Consider the following 15699-nt stretch of genomic DNA (forward strand, 5'->3'; position numbering starts at 1 on the left):
AACAGAGAAATAAAAAAATTAAAAAGTTGCACAAAATAAAATGTAATTAGTGATGGCAGCCTAAATGGTGAAGCTGGAATTATAATAAAGCAAAGTTAATTTAAAGCACTTCAAATGTACAGCATCTTGGGTAATTATAACAATAAATGACCACAAGAAAGCTTAGGTATAATCTGTCTCTTTAAATATACTCTGACAAGACACTTCATTAAAACACCTTTGTTTCATATACTCTCTTTGTCGATTATATCAGCTACACTGACCATATAAAAGCTGTGGTGTTAAAATAACAGACTATAGTCCTTGTGTTTCTCTGTATACTTTATATCCTCCTTTCACCCTAATCTTCCAATGGTCCGGACCCCACAGAACCACTACAAAGCAGCTTTTTTTTTGGGGGGGGGGGGGGGGGGGGGTTGGGTCTTGTGATGGTCTCAGCACTGCAGTAACACTGACATGGTGATTATGTTAGTGTGTGTTGTGCTGGTATGAGTGGATCAGACACAGCAGTGCTGCTGGTGTTTTTAAACACCTTAGTGCCACTACCGGTTCACAAACCAGAAATATCCAGCCAACAGTGTGCTATTACAAAGTGCTCCTATATGATCAGTGGAGTTGAGAGGGGAAAAGAGAATGTAGAAACAGGGAGGTAATTTTAATGTTGGCTGATCAGTGTAATTAAACCAGCTACTCATACCCATAAACCATTAAATCATGCTTGTTTTGGCAAAAATACTGCTTATATTAAAAACCACACAGAGTTGAGGAGTGTGTTGAGTGATTTGTACTGCTTTGTAGAAAACATGGAATTTTGTATAAAGGTTGACTGAACGCTGCAAGCTCAGGATGAACTGAGGCCCGAGTCTGACTCGCCGCTGCCAACTTGAGTTTTACTCGAACAGGGTACTGATGTGCAGGGAATACTGTACGTGGAGCAGGCACAGCTTTTCAGAGTCTCCTCAGGAATTACCTCCTTCAAAGATACTTGCTCTTCTACTTTGAAGATGTTGGGCTGCTCGAGCTGGTCATCACAGATTCTAGAAAAAGAAAAGAAATAACACATATAAAATAAAATAGGCCATTAGTTATTGTGGGACAGTAAAACGGAACAAAATTGCTTTAATTTACTAGGGAATAAGCTATTATCAGGTAGTCCAGATTTACAATCAAGCTTATTTTTTGCTAAGAAGCAAGTAGGAAATGTTTCTGCATGTGTTGCAGTAATATAAGCATTACACACCATGTTCTTCTCATTTTACACAAAATATAAAATTTAGCAGATACAGCAACGTAGAAATTGATTACGTGAAAAAGCATAAAAAAACTGTACTACAGGACAAATCACAACAACAATAATATTCATAAATCATACACACCACAGACATACACAAGTATACTCAATGAGCTGCATTTCTTTTCATGCATTTTTCTTCGCTCCTGTGATAGCACTATTCATAACAAGACCAAGGACTTCTTAAACAAAAAAAAACAAAAAAAGTTTCATCCATAGCATTATGGATACCCAGTCACATAAATTGTGTAAATGTAATAAACATATGTGTACTAGGGCTGTAAATAAAAGCAGTCGCATGAAAAATATACTGTACACACCAATGACTGTATAAAACATGTACACTGTGTGTTTCTATTCCCTTCCTTTCTATAGTAATGAAGTAAAAATTGTCTAGCATGTCAGATTTTCAATCAGATGCTAGACCTGTGGTGGCTTCATTTTTGAAAGACACTGCACTGTTCATGCTTTCTCAAGTCATTGGTTTACACCATTAGTGTAAATACGGTAAGTTTACAAGCATGCATGCCTGAGAAACCTTATGCTGTAAAATGCTGGATTTGAATAGTACTGTGGGAGTGTTATTATAGTAACTATAGCCTTGTTTGTCCCCTGATCCTTCTGATCTATAATCATGTCTTTCCCTGTCGCTGCTACCTCTAAATACTGTTCAGTATTAAAGAGAAAAAATAAACAAGAATTTTAGCAATATTTTGACCCTCTATTTTACTGACATCATGGTGGAGTGGACAAGGACAATGTGAACACACTTCATGAACACATTACAGGCTGCATTAAGTACATCAGGGTGGCCACCTGAGGGAAACACTGTGAATTGCACAAATATTTGTTCAAATTAAATGGGTCACTCCTATGATGAGGTTTTTCCTGTTGTACCATGCTTATACTGAACTGTAGTGTGAACAAACTATGACATTGTGTACCATTACACCCCAAGGGTGTTTTAATGTGGTCTGCAAATTAAAGATTTTCATTAAGTTAAGGGACAAAGAATTACAATAGAGTGATTCATATAGCATTTTAAAAGCAACTGTGGGGAAAACGGACAATTCAGCCATAGGTTCATTCAGCAGAGAGTCTATGGCCATATTAAACATGTTTCTACACCATGCTGGGTTACAAGCCAAAGCAGGCATTTATCCTCAAACTGATCAAACAGTGGGGATAAAAACTGAGGATAATTAAATCATTAATTAAATCATGCACCTGTCACTAAGCCAATGCTGAAAGAAAGCTTTGTGACTGTGTGAAAAGCAACTGATTATGTGCTGAAAGCTGTGTAATGTTAGGGAAAGGGAAACAAGCATAAAGTGACAAATCACATGGGTTGGGGCAGCTCTTAGAATGATGAAACAGGCAGTGGAACATCTAAAAGATATCTGTAGCAAATTGGTTAAATGTGATTATAGAGACAGTCAACAATAATCCCTGATAATTAATGACATGATCCTTTCAACTGCCTTCAACATCATTGCCTTGGAATACTACAATGCTGTAACAGTGCTGGTCAGTGAGCAAATGATTTCAGGCAGTAACCACGAAGGCCAGAAATGGAACCAAACACAACCAGAAACTTGGCAGACGTTACTGGCACTGGAGGTAGTTGAGGCATTGAAATTTTGCACCAAGCCTTCACAAATTCTGGAAAAAAGAGGCAGAGTTATGACCACAGAAGCTAAAGAAGTTGAGAAAGATGTCAGGATGGACACAATGCATACAAACAAGAATGCACATCACCCAATGACTTATTCATCTAAGCCTACTGAATATTATAAAACACTGTCTGGTTTTATGTTTAAGGGATAAGGACTCGAAGTAAGCTTTTTTTAATATAGTTAGGGCTGGGTATCGAAATTTGATAAAAGGCATGATGAATAAGATTACTCATGTCAGCTGTTAAATACATATGTTGCATGAGAATAATTTTTGTTTGCAATTTAGAAAAGGGTATCAAAAAAAGTACTGTTTGGGTATCGGTACTGAATCCAAGGTACCGCACTGGTGTCTGTATTGAAATTTTTTAAACGAAACCCAGCCCTATTCCCATTAGACCATTGCCACAGACAGCCACGGTGATTACAACACACACTAGTGACTAGTGAGTTTAAAAAGCTACTGCAAACAGAATTACAACAGCTTCCTATTTATAGTCACACATTAACTAATTGGACATCTTTACAGAACATTATGTAATGCACAGTGCAAATCAGCATGTAAAACAAGAGAGAGCAGAATATGCACATAACCCAATGTTCTGGATTGCACAAGGGCAGAAGAGCACTGATTACATTAACCTTTACCCTGGACGACAGCTGCTGTGAATTACACAGAGGTGCACTCAGTTGCTGCAGCATGCTACAGTTCAAAAACACTGACTGGCTACCAGAAAACAAGTATGCCAAGAAGTCATTATGTAGTACTGAATTTTATTGATTAATAACCTGTTCTGACCGGCTCTTTTCTGAGATCTCATTAAAAGAAAGTCAGTGTACATTGAAGCAAGAGCAATAAAATGACACAGTTTCACTGTTAATTAGTTTAAAAAACTATAAATATAATTATACAATTATAAATGTTAAGATTACCTGTCATAAATGAGGCCATTAATGCCGTGTTCCCTGAGTTTTCTCCTGTTCTCATGGTCATTGTTGTCATCCCCCCAGCAGAAGACTACCAGGCCTTTGGACTGAGCCTCCTTAATGCAGTCCATATTACGCAGCAGGTCCTCAGTGTGAGCACTGATACCCTGCAAATGGGAACAAGGCCAAGTTCATTTCATGCATGAAAGAACATACTGTCTCAGTTACTTCTGTATGTTTACAGATATAAACAGCAACCCTTAAATGTTAATACTGCAGTACAAATACAAATATGTACAAAGCCACTGAATAAAAATAAGAGAACTATTACTAGCCAGTATGAAAACAGATCTAAAAGACATTAAGTTTATTACTATGTTGTAATATCCAGAGCTGACAATGCACACATGGCATGTCATTAACTTTTACCCTGCACAACAGAGCTTCACGTGGCTGATAAAGCCATGTGTAGAGGACTATATTCAACTCCCACTCACCAGAATGTCCTCGCTTTGAGCAAAGCTCATGGCTATCTGGGTTGTCTGACAACGGATGTCCATCAGCTCTGGGTAGACATCTGATACGCCCTGAGTCAGGAACAAGATGGGGTACTTGTTCTGTTTCCTTCGCACCCTGAGGAAGAATAACAAAAAATATTTACACACTGTTTAAATACACAGAAATTTAAATCAGGATGACTATTAGATTATTATTGTGTCTTTGTGTAACATTAAAGTCTGATGACAGAAATGTGTACAGTCTTTCATATTGTGCACTATGTAAACAGAACCTAGAGGAACCTAACAATGTGTTCTTTGTCAACTTAACAGTGTTCTTACATTGCACACACATCGGGGTCGAAACAAGAGAAGACGATCCTTCTCTTTCCAGCATTCTGAAGCACGCAGGTGAGAATGATGTCAAGAAACTGGTTCATGTTGAAGTAAGTGGATAAGTTCGCATCCCAGGAACCATCCTATTACCAGGACAAAACAACGGTTAAGAAGCCGTTTCACTTTTAAAACCTCTATACAGAGTGTATGTAAGTCAATGCTAACCTTTAACTGGGATATCCACTTCAGCTCAATATTAAAGCCCACAGATTCTGGAACAGCCTGAAATATCTGGATTAAAACATTATATACAACTGTTAAAGTTTGATATCCTTTAAATGCCACATTCAAACATACAAGCATGATATCAAAGATATTAAAGGGTGGGGGGTAAATACCTGAGTAAGTGATGGAAAGGGCTGATGTTCATCTATATCCTCCTCCTCTTCTACTAAGTCTAAAAAAAAAAAAAAAAAAAAAAGAAATGCATAATGTCTGGAAATGTTTAACAAAAAAGGCAAGTCCAAGGCTATTATATGAACTACTATAGTCTTAAGACATACCTTTGTGATCATGCACCTTCATAGCTGTTGTGTGGGCTAGCTGTGATAAAAACAAAAAAGTTTCAAATGGAATGCTACAGACTGCCTTTTGACAAAACCAATATCTTTTCATTACCATAAAGACATAATGAAAAGGACAGAAATCCAAAACCTATCATGAAATGCTTACCTTAAGAAGCTGAAGCTGGTCAAAGGTCAAATCTTTGACAGGAACTTCAAACAGCACCATGGAATTCTTGTCATTTTTCTGTGGAAGACACGTACCACTAATTAAGAGGTGCTGAGAGCACAGTTGTTTGTGTCTATTGTTTACCACACAAGCCTGAAATGACACAAATACTGGCTTTTGCCACTGGAGGCAAAGCAAATATGACAAACACAAGGCTGAAAGACAAGCCAGAAGCCATTCAATAAGTGGGCATGCAACAAGGTGATTAGATTAGCAATGCTAAAGATTACAACAAGGCCAAGTTAGTCACCTTCTTGGTGGAAATACAGCATGTGAGATCATGATAAACGACTGGAACAAAGTCCTTGGACAGATGAACATCAAACTCCACATATGCGGCTCCCTGTGACCAAAAACAAAACATTGGAGATGTTAAGAGAAATACACAAAAATGACATGAATATATGAATTAGTAACTTCAGACGTTTGTGCTTACGTGGTTTGCGGCACTTAGAAATGAGGCAATTGTGTTTTCCCTGATTTTGTGATGTCTGAAACACAGGAAAAGTATTCAGCACTTCTGCATTGTTTTAGAAAAGGGAGGAAAACCCTCAGCAAAGTGGCAATCATATAACATTTGACCCTCTTGAACTTTCCTTTAAGATTCACGAGGGATTACACAGGCATTTAATCGGCAAATTAAATAATGAGCTAAACTTTGTATTTAAAATATTCAATATCATAAACAACCTGTAAACTTGGCTATGTGCATTAAATTAAAATAATAACTATAATAAACACACACATTCTGTAAATATCAATGTAAAAGGAAAAAGAAAATGTTACATATTTATCTTCTTAGATCATATTTTTAGTGGTAAACTACTATATAGGATACATATTTAGACCAAGAAACAGTGTGTGCCAAAACTAGTTTGCTATTATTTCCCACGCCCTTAGACGAAAGGAAAAATTTGGGGGGTGGGTGAGGGGAGAACGCAGAGGTTTTGGGCTGGAGTTCGGGAAAGCTTCGCTGGGAAGCATGAGGCTGAGAACAGATACAGCGAATTTGTTTTACACGCAGATAGAGAGGAAGTGAGGGAATATATAAGGTTAATGAAAGGAGGGCGTATTAAGTTAATATTTATATAGTTAATATATTTATAAGGTACAGCTAACGCATGTAATTAAGGAAAGGGGACAGATAAGGTTAAACAGATAAAGTTTAATCTATGTGTACCATATTCAGACTTACTTGGCAGCATGTGAGCTCCCTGCTCCTCTGTGTCCCACATCCAGTGCACTCCTTTTCCGCCAGTACTTGCTGAAGGACTGGTGCATGTCACATTGAAAGCCCTGAATGGGCCGGATAACTAGATAATCCACTGAAAATAAGAACATTAAGTCCATTAAATAGAGTACTATATTATACTGGTTGTGTATACAACAATGACCATGAAAAAATAGAGCCATTTAACATTAAAACATTGGACATTGAAACAATGTTTGCGTTATTGTCTCTGTATACTACCTTAATACACATGAAATGAAGCAATCAAGATGTGATTAAAATGCAGGATTTAAAACTGATTGCAAGATGTTTAACAAAAATGCTGCATTAACCATTTAGGAATTACAGTTTTTTTTACATACTTTCTCAAATTTCACATTCAAGCTCAAAATAAATTAGACATAACAATTACAAGTACACTTTACAATCAATAATGCATTGACTACTGGAACCCAAATGGAATCACCAAATGCTATGTGATGCTGTGTCTGTTCTTTAAATGCATTAGCCTTAGATTGCTGCTTTTTTTGTATTAATTATATACAGTTTACTTTAGAAGGTTTTAGGTTGCTTTCACTGTAAGATGTGTATTTATCTTTAAGATATCATGTAAGGTGTAAGATGCTTGTGTCATTTTTTGTCACATGACTGAATGCAGGGACTGTTTTAAATTAAATCTAAAAGCAAACACTTCAATTCACATCTTTACATATACAGTTAGGTCCATAAGGTTTGGACAGTGTCATGTTTTTTTGTAAACACAAACTTTGTGTATGTGGTCTACTTGTCTCTTTGAATTATTTTTGTATTTACACAACAAGACCTTGACATATGAAGCAATGAAGGACAAGAACATTAAGTTAAGGTCAAAAGAGTGTCGACACATACCACAGCAGTATACAGGGTAAACAGACTGTGGGCTTAGTATATAAGATTACCTTTTCTAAATCGTTCTCTAACTGTCACAGTAGCACTCAGTTCTGAGAGACACAAACTATTGGGTAACATTTTTTTTTTTTTTTTTTCTGGGGGTAAAGATAATAATTATAGGAAACATTCTGCTACATACAAATAACCGTATTCACAGCAGTACTGCAATGTGAAAAATTAAATAAATAAAAGTAATAAATAATATGCATATGTTACAAGTAAATTAAAAAAGTACATAGTAATAGTTAGCAAAAATTAAGTTTTACAAGGTAATGATCATAGGCCTAAACAAACCTCATTTTATTAACATCCGTATGTTTTTCATATTAATTACTGCATACTTGGAAGACCAAAAAATAAAAAAATAAATAATAACAAAAGGAACTAGAAAATTACTCACAGTTACTACATAATAATGTACTCATTAATTACTTGACTTACAATAAAATAAATAGCTAATTACACCTTGTTTATTAGATAGCTGCAAATGAATATATTGCATTTGGTGTGTTTTAACAGACAAACAAAAAGGTACAGGTACATGGTACAGTATAGTGGAAATGGATTTAAGGGAGATATCTAACCTCTAACTTTGCCAATGGTCTGCCTGGAATTTCTGCTCATGATGGGGAGGGTAACAACTCCATTGTCCTTGCCACTTTCCACGAAAGACGAAGATAAGAGGCAGGCAGTGCCAACAAGGCCAGGGTGAACATCACTCTGAACAACCTTCTCACTCAAGTCCTCCTACAAGACAAACATTAGTCACATCAGTTACAAAACCTTAGTTACAGCAACTCCTTTTCCTAGATCTGTTCATTAGCCTCACTGAACACAACATAGGACATCCTAAAGCTCTGGTCCAAAAGCATCTTTCTGTTAAGACCATCTCAACTGGTAGAAAAAGCGTTGTGTCCCACCATATGAGTGTCTCAGAACTGGCCTTTTCAGTTTTCTTTTAATTGTTCTATATAACCAAGTTTCCGATATCTGATAAGGACAATACAAGGTCAGCGGAATCAAAAGAGATACATACCTCAAAGAGGTCAAAGATGAGCTCCAGGTTATCAGGGTCCATGGTGTGAATGCTGTACTCAGTCCACTTTGTTGGTTCCAGGGAATAGCCACACTCTGGCTGGGAATGTCGGGACTTATAGCCACTATCACTGATCATACTGATCTCAAGTGTGGTGGTCATCTTGTGCCAGGATGAAGGGCTCTCCTCATCTTCTTCCTCCTCAACACCCTCCAATGTCAACTTCAGCCTAGGATATCCAATAATACGTATACAAACGCATGATTTAGAAACAATGTCCTGCTATCAAACACAACAGGTAAAAGTATCTTGCACACAAATCTGGAAAACAGCAGTACCTGAATCGAGATTTCTTAAATTTCATTTTAGTAATGGACACTGGAGGCTTAATAGAGTAATGGAGCCGGAGGCGAATTTCAGTCTGAGATGTCAACCAGCCGGAATCTGTACATTCAACACCACCTGCAAGACAACAGATACATTTAAGCACTGCACCTTAATAATACAGACTGACGTTTAAACACACAATTAACATTAATTATTACCACTTACAACTTACCACTGACTCCAAACTGCCCATCGTCAATAGTTTGGTCTGACTCTGCAAGACAAAAATAGCATTATTATTTTGTTCACTTGCCTAAAGTCACCAGGACAGAGCAATAGCTCATGCTGAACACTTTTTATCGTTAACTTGTTAAACATTTAGCTTTTCCCTTCTTTTTAGCTGAATTCTCTGTACTGGTTGTGTCTGTATTTGTAGATGATCATTTCCACACAATTAAATTATATGCAAATGATATGGCAGTTACAAACGCATATCGTCTTAGCTGCACAGAGTTATCTACAATCTACATTTTTTAAAATTCCATGCATGAAGTGTGTAAGAGGACTAAAGGAATTACGTTGTGCAGGTGCAGAACTGAAAACATCATACAAACCAATGCTAGTGAGGATTTAAAAAGTGCAAAACTTTTAAACAAACAAAAGACACACAACAGAGCAGGAACAATTGATGGAATAATCTTATCAACTATTTTCAATATTTAAACTTCATTCTAAAAAGTACATATATTGCTTAGACAAATATTTTAGTTACAGTAAGTACCTTAAGGTAAAATAAAGGCAGATGGCAAAAAAGCAAGCTCTGTCAAACAATTCTGGAATTCCACAACCTTAACTGATTTGGTGTTTAACTGGGCAAGAAATTAACACTAAGTGGATGCTATAGTTTCTATGTACTGATCGATTAGTGCCACTAAAAAAGTCATTCAACTAAACTTGCATTCTTCCTAGTAAGAGGAAAATGGCATTGGCCAAACCAAGGCACGTATGTACATGGACATTTGACTAATATACAAATAGGTTGTTAGGACACAACAGGGTATTAAAACATTGAACCAAATTATGCACTTTTCTGAGTTTATATACCTGTTGGGCTCACTGATCGAGGCAGCTGATGAGTCTCCCATTTATTGACTATCACTTGACCTGGGCCACCTGCATTCTGTAATTCCAATGTTTAAAATGGTGTTAAGATTATGGGAGGAAAATTCATTTAAAGCCCACTTTGGTGCCAGCCATAGCAGCACTACAAAACATGTAATGTGAGCTGGTATATTCACCACTCTCTCAGCCAGCCAGTCAGTTGGTTGACATCTGAAAAGTGGATTCACAAGTCAAAAGAAACAATTTGGCATCACAAAGCTACATAACTAATCTGACAGGTTTAAATTAGCTCTCCAAATCAAAACATCTAAGAAGTTCAATACTTACCAGTGACCTTTGACTACAATTTATGAAATTAGATTTTGGTGACTAAAAGAATGGGAAAGAAATATACAAAACTATACTTTTTAATTAAATATACATACAGATTGGGGCACCCTAACTTTGGAAAAAAATGCTTAAGAGACTAGTAATGCCAGTAGCTGGCAATAACTCAGAATCTACATTCATTATTATCATAAATATACAATTACACTGCAAACATTTACAAAGTTCATCTCCACAGAAATAAACACAGTATACAGGCTCATTTATGCTCACGTTAAATATGGATATGACTCTGTGTTCATTTGTGCATGTTCTCTGAAAGCTTAACATATATGGATGGGACAGATAATAAACATTGGAAATTGCAGCGTTTGTTGTCAGAAACTGCCTTCTAACTGATGTATTGGTTAACATCCTTGCTTTCAATGTAAAGGATGCATGAAGTAAGTGGAAAATCATGGCAACATTGTTTGAAGGCATAATTTATGTTTCAGCATACAAGAAGCGAGAATAAATGAGCACATATATTAAAAAACGAAACATAGTGTAAGTTCCTCTAAGAGATGAACTGAAAAAAATGAGTCGTCATTTTCTAAATTATTTTTCGAAGGAAACAGAGTCAGACACTTAGGAAAGAACTCAGCACCAACATTAATGGTAGAAGGGGAAAAAAATCAATAGTTCATACAAAAAACAGTTTAGCACAATTTTATTGGTTATACTAGTTATTTCCAATCATGTAATTATAAGTGCTTCCTTTAGAGGAATATCTATATCTCTAAGTGTACTTACACATCTATACCCGAGCAATGACCAGAAGCCATAAAAGTAACCTTTAAAATAAGAATTAAAGAGAACATGACTCATAACACATAATCCAGCTAATCCAACAAAAATGCATGCGCCAAACAGAGGAGCAACAATATTCTCCTTGGGGAGAACAGTCAGCTGTATGACCCACAAACCTTTAAATCAGCAGCTCTTGCTTTAAACTCAAGATTCTTCCTCTGGGATTCAAGTAACCTCCCTGCTAAATCAATTAGTTTGTCTTTAAAAGGTAGAAACTTATAAATATCAGTGACTAGAAATGTGATATGATCACAATTATAATATTAAAAATAAGAAAGAATACAAAATACAAAGTAACAAGATATAGTTGCCAACAACAATTAAGTATCATTTGTCTCACCTTAGATTCCAGAAAGAACCCCGTAAAATAGCGATATTTGTGTTCGACACCCTTTGGAAGTGCGACTGTCTTTTTCCATAGAGTGCTTGAATGAGACCATGGTAAAAAGAAAAATAAAAAAATTAGTTTTTACTTAATTAGAGTAACATTATGCCAACTGTATAACATGTGAAGTGTATGAATGTACACTTACCCATCTTCTGCTGTTGCCTGCAAGGGCACTGCATTCTGATAACACCAGCTGCCCAGCGTCTCACAGCTGCCAACTACTGCAATCACCTCACCTGATAAAAAAATATCAGCCTGTTTAAACTGGAAAAGCCACATTTTCTTTAATATTTACGTGCAAAATCTGAGCATCCAGCAACCTGCTGACTTAATGAATGCTGGCAGCAGTACAGGCTGGAAATATATAATAATAGAAAATGTTATTTCTTTGATCTACTGAAGGAGGAATGTCAAATTACATTACATTTAAATAAATACTTTGTTAGAAGTGGTCTTAAGTTATAACAGCTTATGTGAGGCGAAAAGGCAGACAAGATTAGTTATTCCCAGCATTCATGGAAAAATTTGCCAACCAGACTGACTCTTATCTACAGCAAAGTGTACAACATGTAGGATTCACATGAACCAGGAATTTAGACTCAGGTTCACATACTCTTTGCAGCATTAAAGACCACAATAGAATTGTTGTACATTGTTTTTCTCAAGATAATCCGTTTGGCTAAGAATAAAATTCACTTAATCTGAACAAATTGTTTTGTATTAATTTCCTTTCACAAAACTCAGAGGCTTTATTTAAGAAACTCAAGTAATGGTTTTCTAAAAAAGCATTAGTCCTACACTACTAGACAACCTACAAAGGGTTCACACTTTTCTGCCACTCCACATGAACAATTTAATAATTCCAATAGTCATTAAAATTGTCATGGCTTTATTTAAAACTACAACATTTACTTAATGTACCCTTAAAGAAACCTTCTTAGTACTGTATATAATCACAGCACTGCACATTTCTATTAGCCCTGTGTGTGATTTAACGCTAGATGGTCTTTATTTTAGATTAGAGTAAGTCACTTACCAGGTGATGTAGCTCCTCTTACAATAAATGTGACCTGAGTGCATTCCATGGCTGTTAGTGAGGCACAACTGAGGAAGCAAAGAGAACACACTGGACCTGAAAGGGCAGGGAGACATGGGCGTGACTTTCTTAAATAACCTTACCTATACCCTTTATCACCCAGCCTTTTATGACTTCCTAGATATGTGACACGGAGTACACTCATGTTTTACCACTGCATGTAGGATACCTCTAATGGAATACACTTGCTAGAAAAAACTAAACACATACAACTCTAATCAGGTTTACAAACACACAGCTATTTGTCACATCATTTTAGACCTAAAGGAACCTGGAATTCAGACTCAAGGTCACATAGTTCATGACTGTTAAAGACCATAGCAAAGCTGTGCATTGTTCTGCTCAAGAAAATTCATTGGTTAAAAGGTATGTATAGCTTATGCAAAACCCAAAAAATTACAGAAAAACATACTAACCAGCTTGTTTTTTGTCCTGCTTCTGATTCTTCCATGTATAGTGTTACCCCTGGTGAGATAAAATGGAAACTATGAGCAATAACTAAGGAGCCTGTAAGGTGATATTATGTAAAATAATAATAATAATAATAATAATAATAATACTATAATATAATAATAATATAATATTATTTGTATTTTTAAGAGGCCAGGAATGAGGCAATTAAGTAGTATTGAAGACTTAACTAACCTACATAGCCAAGATTAATTACCTCTTTCACAAGCGTTAATAAAACATTTCCATAACTTATCTTGTTCCCTTTTTTTTCTTGATATCACTTTAGAGGCCTGAGAGAACTTAAAATAAAGCTCTGGAAAAAAAAAAACAAAGAGACCACTTAAAAATGACGAGTTTCTTTGATTTTACCACATTGAAAAACTCTGGGGTATAATCAAGAGGAAGATGGATGATCACAAGCCATCAAACCAAGCTAAACTGCTTGGAGTTTTGCACCAGGAGTGGCATAATGTTATTCAAAAGCAGTGTGTGAGACTGGTGGAGGAGTACATGCCAGGCTACATGAAAACTGTGAACAAAAAACTGGATTATTCTACCAAATATTGATTTCTGAACTCTTAAAGCTTTATGAATATGAACTAGTTTTCTTTGCATTATCTGAGGTTTAAAAGCTCTGCATCTTTTTTTTTTATTATTATTTCAGCCATTTCTCATTTTCTGCTAATAAATGCTCTACATGACAATACTATCAATTGGAATATTGGAGAAATGTTGTCTGTAGTTTATAGAATAAAACAACAATGTTCATTTTACTCAAACATAAACCGATAAATAGTAAAATCAGAGAAACTGATTCAGAAACTGAAGTGGTCTCTATTTTTTTCCAGAGCTGTATATAATAATAATAATAATAATAATAATAACAACAACAAGTGGTCACGATTTATTAAAGTGTGGGAATGAGATAATTAAGTAGTATTGAAGACTTAACTAATCTAGCTAACGTTACATGGCAAGGATTAACAAAATTTAGTATCTGTGACTCCTTCCCCTTAACGTACTTAGCTAGCTAGTTAGCTTAGCTAGTTTAACTGGAATTGTGACACTGGCATATAACGTTACACTGTACTTACAGTGTTTGCACTGACCTCACTCATATTCAGAGTGTTTAACTATTGTGTTAACTAGGATACCCCATGAATAACACGTGCTAGCACATAACTAAACACACAACGCTAGCTAGCGTTAGCTATGTAGCTATAGCAACCACTGGCGTGTCCTGAGTTAGTTGTTAGCTAACGCTAGCTATCTATACCGGTTTTAACCCGGCTCGCAGCGAGCTGACTGTCCTACAACACCGTCCAGCCCAGAGAGAGAGCAGAGCAGAGCTGCCCTAAGGAAAGAGAGACAACACAGCTGCACTGAGACCACGCTATCTATGAGTATCCAGCTCAAAACACACCCAGAGACACCAGCCAGCTCTCCCTGAACTTCTACACTTCAACAGTGACAACAATCACATTAAACTACGCTCCACTCTCACAACTAGCCTCAGAAACCGGTCTCAGCCGGTTCACCGCAGCCCCAAAGACCTACAGGCGGCGGTTCCGCTCGGTATCTGTTACTGAGGCAGTGCAGCCGCCAGCGCCACATACCAGTACCCGGCTATTTACCCCCGTAACTACCTACAGTCCCGTTAAAACAGCGCCAGAGCAGAGAGACGGGTTCGGTTCGGTACCTCGGGTCAGACTGAAGGCCTCATCGCCGGACTGCAAAGGGTCGGCTGGTGTCGAGCGCTAGCTGAGTGCTGCTGACATATCCATGTTTTCATCTGAAATAATAACGAGCGCTGCAGCTGCGCCTGCGCAGTAGACTAACTCCCCGCTCACCCCGCCCCAAACACTCACAACAACACAGCGTGTACTGAAAACTGAAGCTACATGTTCATTTAGTTTACTAGATAACATCACACCATTCATATAAACACTACCAACAGCAGCTGTGGAAGCCTGAACTACACAAATGTATCCCCTCATCGCAAAGACCGTCAAATAAACTTTAGAGTTTTGGTTGCATTACCTATATCTTTATAGTCGATGATGGAAAAACAACCTTAAAACAACCTTCTGATCTTATGATCTGTTTTTATTTATTCAGCATTGCATAATAGGGATGAGCTAAACGCTGACATTGAATCAAAGTTCATTTCTGAACTCTTCTACACTCAGATTAATGTTTTTATTATACTATTAATAATTATTAATTAAACGTCCCTTTCTACACTGCAAGACCACAGTACATGATACAATAATATAATACAAGCAAGATATAAATATTTAATGTTAGTAAACTTTAATATAAACCATACTTGTGCATCTTAAAAAATAGATACCATTGAAAAGTTTATTTTAGTAATTCAGTTCAAAATGTGAAACTCATATATTATATAGATGTATTACACTC

General features: G+C 36.5%; 1 protein-coding gene across 2 annotated transcripts; it reads right to left on the minus strand.

Moving 5' to 3' along the window:
- Positions 1-406: 406 nt before the first annotated feature.
- On the minus strand, positions 407-15084 carry gpcpd1 (glycerophosphocholine phosphodiesterase 1). Of its 2 annotated transcripts, XM_022686715.2 has the most exons (21): positions 14975-15084; positions 13239-13287; positions 12763-12830; positions 11872-11962; positions 11679-11763; positions 10145-10220; positions 9273-9314; positions 9052-9175; positions 8714-8942; positions 8262-8424; positions 6712-6841; positions 5953-6007; positions 5767-5859; positions 5457-5534; positions 5288-5327; positions 5123-5181; positions 4950-5015; positions 4731-4867; positions 4389-4524; positions 3898-4058; positions 407-1037 (listed from the first exon to the last, which is right to left on the minus strand). In XM_022686715.2, the coding sequence occupies exons 2-21, from the start codon at positions 13271-13273 to the stop codon at positions 842-844; spliced, it is 2064 nt and encodes a 687-aa protein (XP_022542436.2). In that variant the 5' UTR covers positions 13274-13287; positions 14975-15084; the 3' UTR covers positions 407-841. The 2 variants fall into 2 exon arrangements, with proteins under 2 accessions (XP_022542436.2, XP_049338681.1); XM_049482724.1 differs by lacking the exons at positions 13239-13287; positions 14975-15084 and adding an exon at positions 10339-10372 and having other exon boundaries at positions 12763-12858.
- Between the last annotated feature and the right edge of the window lie 615 nt (positions 15085-15699).

This window comes from Astyanax mexicanus, chromosome 1, assembly GCF_023375975.1.
Source record: "Astyanax mexicanus isolate ESR-SI-001 chromosome 1, AstMex3_surface, whole genome shotgun sequence".
Classification (NCBI taxonomy): domain Eukaryota; kingdom Metazoa; phylum Chordata; class Actinopteri; order Characiformes; family Acestrorhamphidae; genus Astyanax; species Astyanax mexicanus.

Excerpts from the sequence above, each read along its gene's own strand:
- gpcpd1 (XM_022686715.2), bottom strand. The coding sequence starts at position 13,273 with ATGGAAGAATCAGAAGCAGGACAAAAAACAAGCTG. Across the intron at positions 5,535-5,766 it reads GCTGTATTTCCACCAAGAAG|AAAAATGACAAGAATTCCAT; the intron begins GTGACTAACTTG and ends TGTCTTCCACAG. Across the intron at positions 1,038-3,897 it reads AATGGCCTCATTTATGACAG|AATCTGTGATGACCAGCTCG; the intron begins GTAATCTTAACA and ends TTCTTTTTCTAG.